Below are 17,657 nucleotides of genomic sequence, written 5' to 3'. Positions count from 1 at the left end.
CGCCAACTTAGTGCTAAAACAGCAAAACAGGGGAAGACCACCACTACCAGTAACAGTCAGTAAACAGGGGAAGACCCCCACCAGCACCACCACCAGTAACAGTCAGTAAACAGGGGAAGACCCCCACCAGCACCACCACCAGTAACAGTCAGTAAACAGGGGAAGACCCCCACCACCACCACCAGTAACAGTCAGTAAACAGGGGAAGACCCCCACAACCACCACCACCAGTAACAGTCAGTAAACAGTGGAAGACCCCCACCAGCACCACCACCAGTAACAGTCAGTAAACAGGAGAAGACCCCCACCAGCACCACCACCAGTAACAGTCAGTAAACAGGGGAAGACCCCCACCACCACCACCACCAGTAACAGTCAGTAAACAGGGGAAGACCCCCACCAGCACCACCACCAGTAACAGTCAGTAAACAGGGGAAGACCCCCACCACCACCACCACCAGTAACAGTCAATAAACAGGGGAAGACCCCACCACCAGTAACAGTCAGTAAACAGGGGAAGACCAGCAGTAACAACAGTCAGTAAACAGGGGAAGACCAGCAGTAACAACAGTCAGTAAACAGGGGAAGACCAGCAGTAACAACAGTCAGTAAACAGGGGAAGACCAGCAGTAACAACAGTCAGTAAACAGGGGAAGACCAGCAGTAAGTCAGTAAACAGGGGAAGACCTCAGTAACAACAGTCAGTAAACAGGGGAAGACCTCCGTAACAACAGTCAGTAAACAGGGGAAGAGCCCAAGCAGCAGTAACAGTCAGTAAACAGGGGAAGACCCCACCACCACCACCAGTAACAGTCAGTAAACAGGAGAAGACCCCCACCAGCACCACCACCAGTAACAGTCAGTAAACAGGGGAAGACCCCCCACCAACACCACCACCAGTAACAGTCAGTAAACAGGGGAAGACCCCCACCAGCACCACCACCAGTAACAGTCAGTAAACAGGGGAAGACCCCCACAACCAACACCACCAGTAACAGTCAGTAAACAGGGGAAGACCCCCACCAGCACCACCACCAGTAACAGTCAGTAAACAGGGGAAGACCCCTACCACCACCACCAGTAACAGTCAGTAAACAGGGGAAGACCTCCACCACCACCAGTAACAGTCAGTAAACAGGGGAAGACCCCCAGCAGCAGTAACAGTCAGTAAACAGGGGAAGACCCCCACCAGCACCACCACCAGTAACAGTCAGTAAACAGGGGAAGACCAGCAGTAACAATAGTCAGTAAGCAGGGGAAGACCCCCAGCAGCACCAGTAACAGTCAGTAAACAAGGGAAGACCCCCACCACCAGTAACAGTCAGTAAACAAGGGAAGACCAGCAGTAACAACAGTCAGTAAACAGGGGAAGACCAGCAGTAACAACAGTCAGTAAACAGGGGAAGACCAGCAGTAACAGTCAGTAAACAGGGGAAGACCTCAGTAACAACAGTCAGTAAACAGGGGAAGACCTCCGTAACAACAGTCAGTAAACAGGGGAAGACCCCAAGCAGCAGTAACAGTCAGTAAACAGGGGAAGACCTCAGTAACAACAGTCAGTAAACAGGGGAAGACCTCAGTAACAACAGTCACTAAACAGGGGAAGACCTCAGTAACAGTCAGTAAACAGGGGAAGACCTCAGTAACAGTCAAAAAACAGGGGAAGACCTCAGTAACAGTCAGTAAACAGGGGAAGACCTCAGTAACAGTCAGTAAACAGGGGAAGACCTCAGTAACAGTCAGTAAACGGTGGAAGACCTCAGTAACAGTCAGTAAACAGGGGAAGACCTCAGTAACAGTCAGTAAACAGGGGAAGACCTCAGTAACAGTCAGTAAACAGGGGAAGACCTCAGTAACAGTCAGTATACAGGGGAAGACCTCAGTAACAGTCAGTAAACAGGGGAAGACCTCAGTAACAGTCAATAAACAGGGGAAGACCTCAGTAACAGTCAGTAAACAGGGGAAGACCTCAGTAACAGTCAGTAAACAGGGGAAGACCTCAGTAAGGCCCAGTTTCCACGGTCAGCTCTAATACACTACAGCTTCATAGAGGAAACAGTTCCCACTTTTACTTTTATGACTTTTATAGCTGAGTGTGAATGTGGTGGGTGAAGTATGACTTGTATATCTGTGTATGTGGTGGGTGAAGTATGACATATATCTGTGTATGTGGTGGGTGAAGTATGACTTTTATAGCTGAGTGTGTATGTGGTTGGTGAAGTATGACTTACATATCTGTGTATGTGGTGGGTGAAGTATGACTTTTATGGTTGAGTGTGTATGTGGTTGGTGAAGTATGACTTATATATCTGTCTATGTGGTATGTGAAGTATGACTTATATCTGTGCATGTGGTGGGTGAAGTATGACTTTTATAGCTGAGTATGTATGTGGTTGATGAAGTATGACTTTTATAGCTGAGTGTGTATGTGGTTGGTGAAGTATGACTTTTATAGCTGAGTGTGTGTATGTGGTGGGTGAAGTATGACTTTTATAGCTGAGTGTGTATGTGGTTGGTGAAGTATGACTTTTATAGCTGAGTGTGTATGTGGTTGGTAAGTATGACTTTTATAGCTGAGTGTGTATGTGGTGGGTGAAGTATGACTTACATATCTGTGTATGTGGTTGGTGAAGTATGACTTTTATAGTTGAGTGTGTATGTGGTTGGTGAAGTATGACTTGTATAGCTGTGTATGTGGTGGGTGAAGTATGACTTTTATAGCTGAGTGTGTATGTGGTTGGTGAAGTATGACTTAAATATCTGTGTATGTGGTTGGTGAAGTATGACTTTTATAGTTGAGTGTGTATGTGGTTGGTGAAGTATGACTTTTATAGCTGTGTATGTGGTGGGTGAAGTATGACTTTTATAGCTGAGTGTGAATGTGGTGGGTGAAGTATGACTTTTATAGCTGCGTGTGTATGTGGCTGGTGAAGTATGACTTTTATAGCTGAGTGTGTATGTGGTTGGTGAAGTATGACTTTTATAGCTGAGTGTGTATGTGGTTGGTGAAGTATGACTTATATATCTGTGCATGTGGTGGGTGAAGTATGACTTTTATATCCGTGTATGTGGGGGGTGAAGTATGACTTTTATATCTGTGTATGTGCTTGGTGAAGTATGACTTATATATGTGTATGTGGGGGGGTGAAGTATGACTTTTATATCTGTGTATGTAGTTGGTGAAGTATGACTTATATCTGTGTATGTGGGGTGTGAATTATGACTTTTAGCTGAGTATGTGGTTGGTGAAGTATGACTTTTATAGCTGTGTATGTGATGGGTGAAGTATGACTTTTATAGCTGAGTGTGTATGTGGTTGGTGAAGTATGACTTTTATAGCTGAGTGTGAATGTGGTTGGTGAAGTATGACTTATATATCTGTGTGTGGTGGGTGAAGTATGACTTGTATATCTGTGTATGTGGTGGGTGAAGTATGACTTATATATCTGTGTATGTGAAGTATGACTTTTATAGCTGAGTGTGAATGTGGTGGGTGAAGTATGACTTATATAGCTGTGTATGTGGTGGGTGAAGTATGACTTATATAGCTGTGTATGTGAAGTATGACTTATTTAGTTGTGAGAGAATTGCGAGAATGCCAAGATTGTGAAAAGCTGTCATCAAGGTAAAGGATGGCTACTTTGAAGAATCTCAAATATATGTTGATTTGTTTAACACTTTTCTGGTTACTACATGATTCCATATGTGTTATTACATAGTGTTGATGTCTTCACTACTATTCTACAATGTTGAAAATAGTAAAAATACAGAAAAACCCTTGAATGAGTAGGTGTGTCTCTGTAACCGTTAAAAGATTCAATATATATATATATATATATTTTTTTTTAATTTGTTGAACTAGACTGGTACATACCTATGGCCAGTGTTGAGGAACTAGACTGGTACATACCTATGGCCAGTGTTGAGGAACTAGACTGGTAAATACCTATGGCCAGCGTTGAGGAACTAGACTGGTAAATACCTATGGCCAGTGTTGAGGAACTAGACTGGTACATACCTATGGCCAGCGTTGAGGAACTAGACTGGTACATACCTATGGCCAGCGTTGAGGAACTAGACTGGTACATAACTATGGCCAGCGTTGAGGAACTAGACTGGTACATACCTATGGCCAGCGTTGAGGAACTAGACTGGTACATACCTATGGCCAGCGTTGAGGAACTAGACTGGTACATAACTATGGCCAGTGTTTAGGAACTAGACTGGTACATACCTATGGCCAGCGTTGAGGAACTAGACTGGCACATACCTATGGCCAGCGTTGAGGAACTAGACTGGTACATAACTATGGCCAGTGTTTAGGAACTAGACTGGTACATACCTATGGCCAGCGTTGAGGAACTAGACTGGTACATAACTATGGCCAGCGTTGAGGAACTAGACTGGCACATACCTATGGCCAGCGTTGAGGAACTAGACTGGTACATACCTATGGCCAGCGTTGAGGAACTAGACTGGCACATACCTATGGCCAGCGTTGAGGAACTAGACTGGCACATACCTATGGCCAGCGTTGAGGAACTAGACTGGCACATAACTATGGCCAGTGTTTAGGAACTAGACTGGTACATACCTATGGCCAGCGTTGAGGAACTAGACTGGTACATACCTATGGCCAGCGTTGAGGAACTAGACTGGTACATACCTATGGCCAGCGTTGAGGAACTAGACTGGTACATACCTATGGCCAGCGTTGAGGAACTAGACTGGTACATACCTATGGCCAGCGTTGAGGAACTAGACTGGCACATACCTATGGCCAGCGTTGAGGAACTAGACTGGCACATACCTATGGCCAGCGTCGAGGAACTAGACTGGTAAATACCTATGGCCAGTGTTGAGGAACTAGACTGGTACATACCTATGGCCAGCGTTGAGGAACTAGACTGGTACATACCTATGGCCAGCGTTGAGGAACTAGACTGGTACATAACTATGGCCAGCGTTGAGGAACTAGACTGGTACATACCTATGGCCAGCGTTGAGGAACTAGACTGGTACATACCTATGGCCAGCGTTGAGGAACTAGACTGGTACATAACTATGGCCAGTGTTTAGGAACTAGACTGGTACATACCTATGGCCAGCGTTGAGGAACTAGACTGGCACATACCTATGGCCAGCGTTGAGGAACTAGACTGGCACATAACTATGGCCAGTGTTTAGGAACTAGACTGGTACATACCTATGGCCAGCGTTGAGGAACTAGACTGGTACATAACTATGGCCAGCGTTGAGGAACTAGACTGGCACATACCTATGGCCAGCGTTGAGGAACTAGACTGGCACATACCTATGGCCAGCGTTGAGGAACTAGACTGGTACATACCTATGGCCAGCGTTGAGGAACTAGACTGGCACATACCTATGGCCAGCGTTGAGGAACTAGACTGGCACATAACTATGGCCAGTGTTTAGGAACTAGACTGGTACATACCTATGGCCAGCGTTGAGGAACTAGACTGGCACATAACTATGGCCAGCGTTAAGGAACTAGACTGGTACATACCTATGGCCAGTGTCATGACCTTCAGTTTGTTCCGGACCAGTTTAACCACCATACTCTTCTGCAGTGGTGTGGAGCGACAGCAGAGGACTGACCGACAGCTCCTCGCCACCGCCAGGAACTTCTCATCTAGGCTGCTGTCCAGCACGTAGGCCAGCGTCCGCCCGTCAATCACCAAACCCAGCCGGTGCACCAGGAAGGACTGGGTCTGGGAGGAGGAGGGGGAGGGAGGAGGAGGAGGGGGGAAGGAGTAGGCTGGAGCGTAGTCTTTCTGAAAGGATCTGGAAGGATCCGAGGACAGGAACTTAGCCTGGATGTAGTGTAGACTCTCCTCTAGAAGGACTGCCATCGCCTCCTGTTGCAGAGACCGACAGGCAGAGAGGGAGAGAGACAGGCAGAGAGGGAGAGAGACAGGCAGAGAGGGGGAGAGACAGGCAGAGAGGGGGAGAGAGAGAGACAGGCAGAGAGAGAGAGACAGGCAGAGAGGGGGAGAGACAGGCAGAGAGGGGGAGAGACAGGCAGAGAGGGGGAGAGAGAGAGACAGGCAGAGAGAGAGAGACAGGCAGAGAGGGGGAGAGACAGGCAGAGAGGGGGAGAGACAGGCAGAGAGGGGGGGAGACAGGCAGATAGGGAGAGAGACAGGCAGATAGGGAGAGAGACAGGCAGAGAGGGAGAGAGACAGGCAGAGAGGGAGAGAGACAGGCAGAGAGAGAGAGAGACAGGCAGAGAGAGAGAGAGACAGGCAGAGAGAGAGAGACAGGCAGAGAGAGAGAGAGAGAGAGACAGGCAGGCAGAGAGGGAGAGAGAGAGAGACAGGCAGAGAGGCAGAGAGAGAGAGAGAGACAGGCAGAGAGGGAGAGAGAGACAGGCAGAGAGGGAGAGAGAGACAGGCATAGAGGGAGAGAGAGAGACAGGCAGAGAGGGAGAGAGAGAGACAGGCAGAGAGAGAGAGAGAGACAGGCAGAGAGAGAGAGAGAGAGGGAAAGCGAGAGAGACAGGCAGAGAGGGAAAGAGAGAGAGACAGGCATAGGATCAGAGAGAGACAGACAGGGAGAGAGAGAGGCATAGGGTCAGAGAGACAGACAGAGGGAGAGACAGGCATAGGGTCATAGAAACAGACAGAGGGAGAGAGAGGCATAGGGTCAGAGACACAGACAGAGGGAGAGAGACAGACATAGCAGTAGTAGAAACTCCCCTCCAGTTAGATGGTGCTGCAGTGGATACAAGCCGTTTTACAGGCTCCTGATCAATTCAGTTTATTTTAGACTGATCTTAATTATTTTGGTACATAATGTCTCTGCCATAATTTCCTATGTATGAAAACAACTTCTGGACATTAGAACATCGATCACTAACCACAATTTGGATGTACATTTCTACTTTACGGAGTAGGCAGGACATTCTTCTAACTCTGAAACAGGCCCTAATACCCGGGACTAGAAAGAGGAAGTGACGGAGCAAGAGAGGGAAAATGAGCCAGCATCCTGAAGACACTACGTTGGCGAGTAAATAAACTGCCTCTACCTGATTGTCCGTTCGCTAATGGAATGTACAATCACTAGAGAATAACCTGGATGAGCTCCGCTCAAGAATATCCTATCAACAGGACCTGAAGAATTGCAATATTCTGTTTCACGCAGGACATGGATAGAATTATAGTGAAGACATAAACTATGAAATAACACATATGGAATCTTGTAGTAACCAAAAAAGTGTTCAACAAATCCAAATATATTTTATATGAGTTTCTTCAAAGTAGCCACCCTTTGCCTTAATGACAGCTTTGCACACTCTTGGCATTCTCTCAACCAGCTTCATGAGGAAGTCACCTGGAATGCATTTCAATTAAAAGCTGTGCCTTGTTAAAAGTTCATTTGTGAAATGAATTTCCTTCTTGATGTGTTTGAGCCAATCAGTTATGTTCTGACAAGGTAGGGGGGTATACAGAACACGGTATTTTACCAAATAAGGCTAAGTCCATATTATGGCAAGAACAGCTCAAATAAGCAAAGAGAAATGACAGTCCATCATTACTTATCCCAGTCTGCTGTCCCCACATGCTTCAAGATGGCCACCATTGTTCCTGCACCCAAGAAGGCAAAGATAACTCAACTAAATCACTATCCCCCCGTAGCACTCACTTCTGTCATTATGAAGTGCTTTGAGAGTCTAGTCAAGGATCATATAACCTCCACCTTACCGGCCACCTTAGACCCACTTCAGTTTGCATACCGCCCCAACAGGTCCACAGACAAAGTTTTAAGTTCCTCAACGTTGAGCAACAGCGCCTCTTCAAACTCAGGAGGTTGAAGAAATATGACTTGTCACCCAAAACCCTGACACACTTTTACAGACGCACAACTGAGAGCATTCTGTCGGGCTGTATCACAACCTGGTACGGCAACTGCACCGCCCACAACCGCAGGGCTCTCCAGAGGGTAGTGAGGTCTGCACAATGCATCACCGGGGGCAAACTAACTGCCCTCCAGGACACCTACACCACCCGATGTCACAGGAAGGCCATAAAGATCATCAAGGACAACAACCACCCGAGCCACTGCCTGTTCACCCCGTTATCATCCAGAAGGCGAGGTCAGTACAGGTGCATCAAAGCAGGGACCGAGAGACTGAAAAACAGCTTCTATCTCAAGGCCATCAGACTGTTAAACAGCCACCACTAACACGGAGTGGCTGCTGCCAACACACAGCTTCTATCTCAAGGCCATCAGACTGGTAAACAGCCACCACTAACTCAGAGGCTGCTGCCACTTTAATAAAAGGTATCATTAGTCACTTTAAATAATGTTTACATATCTTACATTACTCATATCACATGTATTTTATATATATCTACTGCACCTTGCCGATGCCGCTCGGCCATCGCTCATCCATATATTTATATGTACATATTCTTATTCCATCCCTTTAGATTTGTGTATATAAGGTAGTTGTTGTGGAATTGTTAGATTACTTGTTAAATATTACTGCACTGTCAGAACTAGAAGCACAAGCATTTCGCTACCCTCGCATTGACATCTGCTAACCATGTGACCAATAACATCTGCTAACCATGTGACCAATAACATCTGCTAACCATGTGACCAATAACATCTGCTAACCACGTGACCAATAACATCTGCTAACCACGTGACCAATAACATCTGCTAACCACGTGACCAATAACACCTGCTAACCACATGACCAATAACACCTGCTAACCATGTGACCAATAACATCTGCTAACCATGTGACCATTAACATCTGCTAACCACGTGACCAATAACATCTGCTAACCATGTGACCAATAACATCTGCTAACTATGTGACCATTAACATCTGCTAACCATGTGACCATTAACATCTGCTAACCATGTGACCATTAACATCTGCTAACCATGTGGCCATTAACATCTGCTAACCACGTGACCATTAACATCTGCTAACCACGTGACCAATAACATCTGCTAACCACGTGACCAATAACATCTGCTAACCATGTGACCAATAACATCTGCTAACCATGTAACCATTAACTGATCTGGAGGACTCACTAAACAGAGAACATCCCCGGTCATCCTTACTGCCTCTGATCTGGAGGACTCGCTAAACAGAGAACATCCCTGGTCATCCCTACTGTCTCTGATCTGGAGGACTCACTAAACAGAGAACATCCCTGGTCATCTGCTGCCTCTGATCTGGAGGACTCACTAAACAGAGAACATCCCTGGTCATCCCTACTGCCTCTGATCTGGAAGACTCACTAAACAGAGAACATCCCTGGTCATCTCTACTGCCTCTGATCTGGAGGACTCACTAAACAGAGAACATCCCCGGTCATCCCTACTGACTCTGATCTGGAGGACTCACTAAACAGAGAACATCCCCGGTCATCCCTACTGTCTCTGATCTGGAGGACTCACTAAACAGAGAATATCCCCGGTCATCCCTACTGGCGGACTCACTAAACACACATGCTTCATTTGTAAATGATGTCTGAGTGTTGGGAGTGTGCCCCTGGCTATCTGTCAATTAACTTCTTCGAGATAGGGGGCGCTCTTTTAACTTTTGGATAAAAAACGTTCCCGTTTTAAACAAGATATTTTGTCACGAAAAGATGCTCGACTATGCATGTAATTGACAGCTTTGGAAAGAAAAAACTCTGACGTTTCCAAAACTGCAAAGATATTATCTGTGAGTGCCCCAGAACTAATGCTACAGGCGAAACCAAGATTAAATTTCATACAGGAAATGGTCCAGATTTTGAATGCCCTGTGTTCCAATGTCTCCTTATTTGGCTGTGAATGCGCCAGGAATGAGCCTGCACTTTCTGTCGTTTCCCCAAGGTGTCTGCAGCATTGTGAAGTATTTGTAGGCATATCATTGGAAGATTGACAATCGTACTCGATAAAACTCAAACTTCCATTAAAACACACATGCAGAGTACTCAATTAAAGCTACACTCGCTGTGAATCTAGCCGACATGTCAGATTTTTAAAATGCTTTTCGGCGAAAGCATGAGAAGCTATTATCTGATAGCATGCAACACCCCGAAATACCTGAAGGGAACGTAAACAAAATAATTAGCGTAGCCGGCGCTACACAAAACGCAGAAATAAAATATAAAACATTCATTACCTTTGACGAGCTTCTTTGTTGGCACTCCCTTTATGTCCCATAAACATCACAATTGGGTATTTTTCCCGATTAAATCCGTCCATGTATACCCAAAATGTCAATTTATATAGCCCGTCTGATCCATGGCAAAACTTCGTTCCAAAACGCAACGTAATTTTTTAAAATTAAAAAAGTTGCCTATAAACTTTTACAAAACACTTCAAACTACGTTTGTAACCGTTAATAATCGATCAAATTAATCACTGGGCGATCTGTATTCAATAGCAGCTACTCTTGAAATCAGCGTGCATTGTCTCTCTCCCATAAGCCTCTTCCTGTTCCTGAAGGACAGGAAGGGCCTATTTCTTATTCCACCAAGGATTTAAACCAATGAAAATGCCAGTAATGGCGACATCGTGTGGAAGCTGTAGGTACTGCAACATCACCGTTATCTATTTTCTCTTGCGATAGACAATTCAGAGACTGGCGGATGAATACTTTTTTGTGGTTTTTGTGACCAGGTTTTTCTTGGGATTTCGCTTGCTGTTCACGTTCTGTTATAGTCACAGACATTATTTAACCAGTTTTAGAAACTTCAGAGTGTTTTCTATCCACACATACTAATCCTATGCATATACTATATTCCTGGCATGAGTAGCAGGACGTTGAAATGTTGCGCGATTTTTAACAAAATGTTGAAATAATTCAGGGGAGCCCTAAGAGGTTTTTAAGTATCAAAAGTAAAAATGCCATTAATAAAAAAATCCTCATATTAAGCAAACCAGGAGGCACAATATTCTTGTTTTTTAAAACCAAATACTTTTAGACTTTTACTCAAATAGAATTTGACTGGGTGACTTTCACTTAACTCATTTTCTATTAGCCTATTTAATCCCATCAGTCACAATTGTGACCGACCAATAAACACACATTTTCACCTACTCTTCCAAGAAAATGTTAAAGAATTATGATAGATTATTTCAAAGGCTAACTAATGACACAAGATTGGGATATTTTCATGCCTGGGGGGGGGGGGGATAGGGATTAAATGGGTTAAGGTATCTTTACTTTTACTCAAGTATAGCGTTGAGTGTGATGATCTCACCTGAGAGTCAGCGTTGAGCGTGATGATCTCACCTGAGAGTCAGAGTTGAGTGTGATGATCTCACCTGAGAGTCAGAGTTGAGTGTAATGATCTCACCTGAGAGTCAGCGTTGAGTGTAATGATCTCACCTGAGAGTCAGCGTTGAGTGTAATGATCTCACCTGAGAGTCAGCGTTGAGTGTAATGATCTCACCTGAGAGTCAGCGTTGAGTGTGATGATCTCACCTGAGAGTCAGCGTTGAGTGTGATGATCTCACCTGAGAGTCAGCGTTGAGTGTGATGATCTCACCTGAGAGTCAGCGTTGAGTGTGATGATCTCACCTGAGAGTCAGCGTTGAGTGTAATGATCTCACCTGAGAGTCAGCGTTGAGTGTGATGATCTCACCTGAGAGTCAGCGTTGAGTGTGATGATCTCACCTGAGAGTCAGCGTTGAGTGTGATGATCTCACCTGAGAGTCAGCGTTGAGTGTGATGATCTCACCTGAGAGTCAGCGTTGAGTGTGATGATCTCACCTGAGAGTCAGCGTTGAGTGTAATGATCTCACCTGAGAGTCAGCGTTGAGTGTGATGATCTCACCTGAGAGTCAGCGTTGAGTGTGATGATCTCACCTGAGAGTCAGCGTTGAGTGTGATGATCTCACCTGAGAGTCAGCGTTGAGTGTGATGATCTCACCTGAGAGTCAGCGTTGAGTGTGATGATCTCACCTGAGAGTCAGCGTTGAGTGTGATGATCTCACCTGAGAGTCAGCGTTGAGTGTGATGATCTCACCTGAGAGTCAGAGTTGAGTGTGATGATCTCACCTGAGAGTCAGCGTTGAGTGTGATGATCTCGTCGTCAGGTTCCAGCAGCTTGCAAGCATAGGCGATGTTGATGGCTGTCTCCTGTTTGTCCCCCGTCAGAACCCAGATCTGGAGCCCTGCCTTCCGCAGCGACGCAATGGTCTCTGGGACACCATCTTGTAGACGGTCCTCTACACCCGTTGCTCCTAGAAAACCATACAAATATCAACAGCTGTTGCATTAAAACATTATCTTTGACGAGGTCTTCAGGGGACATCAGTGTTGAAGGGATGCAGTACCAGTATGAACCTCCCTGGGGCCTCATTCAACACCAACGTTTGGTATTTCTCCATTTTGAATTTGACGGGATAGTGTGCTGTGCGTATCTTCACACAAATCTCAAATCATGTGTACGCACAACTTCTAGTGGTTGATGAACTGTATTGCAAGCCAACATTGTTATTTTGGGGGAATTATGCAGTATAATTATTATTATTATTATTATTATTAATTATTGGAGTATAATAATGGTAGGCAAATGAAAACATTAAAACGTAGGCCTGAGGCCTCCCGAGTGGAGCAGTGGCCTAATGAAAACATTAAAACGTAGGCCTGAGGCCTCCCGAGTGGAGCAGTGGCCTAATGAAAACATTAAAACGTAGGCCTGAGGCCTCCCGAGTGGAGCTGTGGCCTAATGAAAACATTAAAACGTAGGCCTGAGGCCTCCCGAGTGTAGCAGTGGCCTAATGAAAACATTAAAACGTAGGCCTGAGGTCTCCCGAGTGGAGCAGTGGCCTAATGAAAATATTAAAATGTAGGCCTGAGGCCTCCCAAGTGGAGCAGTGGCCTAATGAAAACATTAAAACGTAGGCCTGAGGCCTCCCGAGTGGAGCAGTGGCCTAATGAAAACATTAAAACGTAATGTAGGCCTGAGGCCTCCCGAGTGGAGCAGTGGCCTAATGAAAACATTAAAACGTAGGCCTGAGGCCTCCCGAGTGGAGCAGTGGCCTAATGAAAACATTAAAACGTAGGCCTGAGGCCTCCCGAGTGGAGCAGTGGCCTAATGAAAACATTAAAAAGTAGGCCTGAGGCCTCCCGAGTGGAGCAGTGGCCTAATGAAAACATTAAAACGTAGGCCTGAGGCCTCCCGAGTGGAGCAGTGGCCTAATGAAAACATTAAAATGTAATGTAGGCCTGAGGCCTCCCGAGTGGAGCAGTGGCCTAATGAAAACATTAAAACGTAGGCCTGAGGCCTCCCGAGTGGAGCAGTGGCCTAATGAAAACATTAAAATGTAGGCCTGAGGCCTCCCGAGTGGAGCAGTGGCCTAATGAAAACATTAAAACGTAGGCCTGTGGCCTCCCGAGTGGAGCAGTGGCCTAATGAAAACATTAAAACGTAGGCCTGAGGCCTCCCGAGTGGAGCAGTGGCCTAATGAAAACATTAAAACGTAGGCCTGAGGCCTCCCGAGTGGAGCAGTGGCCTAATGAAAACATTAAAACGTAGGCCTGAGGCCTCCCGAGTGGAGCAGTGGCCTAATGAAAATATTAAAATGTAGGCCTGAGGCCTCCCAAGTGGAGCAGTGGCCTAATGAAAACATTAAAACATAGGCCTGGGTCCTCCCGAGTGGAGCAGTGGCCTAATGAAAACATTAAAACGTAATGTAGGCCTGAGGCCTCCCGAGTGGAGCAGTGGCCTAATGAAAACATTAAAACGTAGGCCTGAGGCCTCCCGAGTGGAGCAGTGGCCTAATGAAAACATTAAAACGTAGGCCTGAGGCCTCCCGAGTGGAGCAGTGGCCTAATGAAAACATTAAAACGTAGGCCTGAGGCCTCCCGAGTGGAGCAGTGGCCTAATGAAAACATTAAAACGTAGGCCTGAGGCCTCCCGAGTGGAGCAGTGGCCTAATGAAAACATTAAAATGTAATGTAGGCCTGAGGCCTCCCGAGTGGAGCAGTGGCCTAATGAAAACATTAAAACGTAGGCCTGAGGCCTCCCGAGTGGAGCAGTGGCCTAATGAAAACATTAAAATGTAGGCCTGAGGCCTCCCGAGTGGAGCAGTGGCCTAATGAAAACATTAAAACGTAGGCCTGAGGCCTCCCGAGTGGAGCAGTGGCCTAATGAAAACATTAAAACATAGGCCTGGGTCCTCCCGAGTGGAGCAGTGGCCTAATGAAAACATTAAAACGTAATGTAGGCCTGAGGCCTCCCGAGTGGAGCAGTGGCCTAATGAAAACATTAAAACGTAGGCCTGAGGCCTCCCGAGTGGAGCAGTGGCCTAATGAAAACATTAAAACGTAGGCCTGAGGCCTCCCGAGTGGAGCAGTGGCCTAATGAAAACATTAAAACGTAGGCCTGAGGCCTCCCGAGTGGAGCAGTGGCCTAATGAAAACATTAAAACGTAGGCCTGAGGCCTCCCGAGTGGAGCAGTGGCCTAATGAAAACATTAAAATGTAATGTAGGCCTGAGGCCTCCCGAGTGGAGCAGTGGCCTAATGAAAACATTAAAACGTAGGCCTGAGGCCTCCCGAGTGGAGCAGTGGCCTAATGAAAACATTAAAACGTAGGCCTGAGGCCTCCCGAGTGGAGCAGTGGCCTAATGAAAACATTAAAATGTAATGTAGGCCTGAGGCCTCCCGAGTGGAGCAGTGGCCTAATGAAAACATTAAAACGTAGGCCTGAGGCCTCCCGAGTGGAGCAGTGGCCTAATGAAAACATTAAAATGTAGGCCTGAGGCCTCCCGAGTGGAGCAGTGGCCTAATGAAAACATTAAAACGTAGGCCTGAGGCCTCCCGAGTGGAGCAGTGGCCTAATGAAAACATTAAAACATAGGCCTGGGCCTCCCGAGTGGAGCAGTGGCCTAATGAAAACATTAAAACGTAATGTAGGCCTGAGGCCTCCCGAGTGGAGCAGTGGCCTAATGAAAACATTAAAACGTAGGCCTGAGGCCTCCCGAGTGGAGCAGTGGCCTAATGAAAACATTAAAACGTAGGCCTGAGGCCTCCCGAGTGGAGCAGTGGCCTAATGAAAACATTAAAACGTAGGCCTGAGGCCTCCCGAGTGGAGCAGTGGCCTAATGAAAACATTAAAACGTAGGCCTGAGGCCTCCCGAGTGGAGCAGTGGCCTAATGAAAACATTAAAATGTAATGTAGGCCTGAGGCCTCCCGAGTGGAGCAGTGGCCTAATGAAAACATTAAAACGTAGGCCTGAGGCCTCCCGAGTGGAGCAGTGGCCTAATGAAAACATTAAAATGTAGGCCTGAGGCCTCCCGAGTGGAGCAGTGGCCTAATGAAAACATTAAAACGTAGGCCTGAGGCCTCCCGAGTGGAGCAGTGGCCTAATGAAAACATTAAAACGTAGGCCTGAGGCCTCCCGAGTGGAGCAGTGGCCTAATGAAAACATTAAAACGTAGGCCTGAGGCCTCCCGAGTGGAGCAGTGGCCTAATGAAAACATTAAAATGTAGGCCTGAGGCCTCCCGAGTGGAGCAGTGGCCTAATGAAAACATTAAAACGTAGGCCTGAGGCCTCCCGAGTGGAGCAGTGGCCTAATGAAAACATTAAAATGTAGGCCTGAGGCCTCCCGAGTGGAGCAGTGGCCTAATGAAAACATTAAAATGTAGGCCTGAGGCCTCCCGAGTGGAGCAGTGGCCTAATGAAAACATTAAAATGTAGGCCTGAGGCCTCCCGAGTGGAGCAGTGGCCTAATGAAAACATTAAAACGTAGGCCTGAGGCCTCCCGAGTGGAGCAGTGGCCTAATGAAAACATTAAAACGTAGGCCTGAGGCCTCCCGAGTGGAGCAGTGGCCTAATGAAAACATTAAAACGTAGGCCTGAGGCCTCCCGAGTGGAGCAGTGGCCTAATGAAAACATTAAAACGTAGGCCTGAGGCCTCCCGAGTGGAGCAGTGGCCTAATGAAAACATTAAAACGTAGGCCTGAGGCCTCCCGAGTGGAGCAGTGGCCTAATGAAAACATTGAGGCCTCCCGAGTGGAAGTGGCCTAATGAAAACATTAAAATGTAGGCCTGAGGCCTCCCGAGTGGAGCAGTGGCCTAATGAAAACATTAAAACGTAGGCCTGAGGCCTCCCGAGTGGAGCAGTGGCCTAATGAAAACATTAAAATGTAGGCCTGAGGCCTCCCGAGTGGAGCAGTGGCCTAATGAAAACATTAAAACGTAGGCCTGAGGCCTCCCGAGTGGAGCAGTGGCCTAATGAAAACATTAAAATGTAGGCCTGAGGCCTCCCGAGTGGAGCAGTGGCCTAATGAAAACATTAAAACGTAGGCCTGAGGCCTCCCGAGTGGAGCAGTGGCCTAATGAAAACATTAAAATGTAGGCCTGAGGCCTCCCGAGTGGAGCAGTGGCCTAATGAAAACATTAAAACGTAGGCCTGAGGCCTCCCGAGTGGAGCAGTGGCCTAATGAAAACATTAAAATGTAGGCCTGAGGCCTCCCGAGTGGAGCAGTGGCCTAATGAAAACATTAAAATGTAGGCCTGAGGCCTCCCGAGTGGAGCAGTGGCCTAATGAAAACATTAAAATGTAGGCCTGAGGCCTCCCGAGTGGAGCAGTGGCCTAATGAAAACATTAAAACGTAGGCCTGAGGCCTCCCGAGTGGAGCAGTGGCCTAATGAAAACATTAAAATGTAGGCCTGAGGCCTCCCGAGTGGAGCAGTGGCCTAATGAAAACATTAAAACGTAGGCCTGAGGCCTCCCGAGTGGAGCAGTGGCCTAATGAAAACATTAAAACATAGGCCTGAGGCCTCCCGAGTGGAGCAGTGGCCTAATGAAAACATTAAAACGTAGGCCTGAGGCCTCCCGAGTGGAGCAGTGGCCTAATGAAAACATTAAAACGTAATGTAGGCCTGAGGCCTCCCGAGTGGAGCAGTGGCCTAATGAAAACATTAAAACGTAGGCCTGAGGCCTCCCGAGTGGAGCAGTGGCCTAATGAAAACATTAAAACGTAGGCCTGAGGCCTCCCGAGTGGAGCAGTGGCCTAATGAAAACATTAAAACGTAGGCCTGAGGCCTCCCGAGTGGAGCAGTGGCCTAATGAAAACATTAAAATGTAGGCCTGAGGCCTCCCAAGTGGAGCAGTGGCCTAATGAAAACATTAAAACGTAACGTAGGCCTGAGGCCTCCCGAGTGGAGCAGTGGCCTAATGAAAACATTAAAACGTAATGTAGGCCTGAGGCCTCCCGAGTGGAGCAGTGGCCTAATGAAAACATTAAAACGTAATGTAGCCCTGAGGCCTCCCGAGTGGAGCAGTGGCCTAATGAAAACATTAAAACGTAACGTAGGCCTGAGGCCTCCCGAGTGGAGCAGTGGCCTAATGAAAACATTAAAACGTAGGCCTGAGGCCTCCCGAGTGGAGCAGTGGCCTAATGAAAACATTAAAACGTAGGCCTGAGGCCTCCCGAGTGGAGCAGTGGCCTAATGAAAACATTAAAACGTAATGTAGGCCTGAGGCCTCCCGAGTGGAGCAGTGGCCTAATGAAAACATTAAAACGTAGGCCTGAGGCCTCCCGAGTGGAGCAGTGGCCTAATGAAAACATTAAAACGTAGGCCTGAGGCCTCCCGAGTGGAGCTGTGGCCTAATGAAAACATTAAAACGTAGGCCTGAGGCCTCCCGAGTGGAGC

The 17,657-nt window shown here is 47.0% G+C and overlaps 1 protein-coding gene across 1 annotated transcript in view; it reads right to left on the bottom strand.

Moving 5' to 3' along the window:
* LOC139413964 (ATPase phospholipid transporting 10A) overlaps nt 1–17,657 on the bottom strand; it is a 148,036-nt gene that overhangs the window by 30,979 nt on the left and 99,400 nt on the right. The window contains exons 13-14 of the mRNA XM_071161883.1: nt 12,047–12,231; nt 5,531–5,882 (exon numbers count right to left, since the gene is read on the bottom strand). Coding sequence (XP_071017984.1) covers nt 5,531–5,882; nt 12,047–12,231 — 537 coding nt within the window. The remainder of the gene's footprint in view (nt 1–5,530; nt 5,883–12,046; nt 12,232–17,657) is intronic.

This window comes from Oncorhynchus clarkii, chromosome 1 (assembly GCF_045791955.1).
Source record: "Oncorhynchus clarkii lewisi isolate Uvic-CL-2024 chromosome 1, UVic_Ocla_1.0, whole genome shotgun sequence".
In the NCBI taxonomy this organism is placed as follows: Eukaryota; Metazoa; Chordata; class Actinopteri; order Salmoniformes; family Salmonidae; genus Oncorhynchus; species Oncorhynchus clarkii.
The sequence above is the reverse complement of the archived record's forward strand: the minus strand, read 5'-3'. Positions and strand labels throughout refer to the sequence as shown.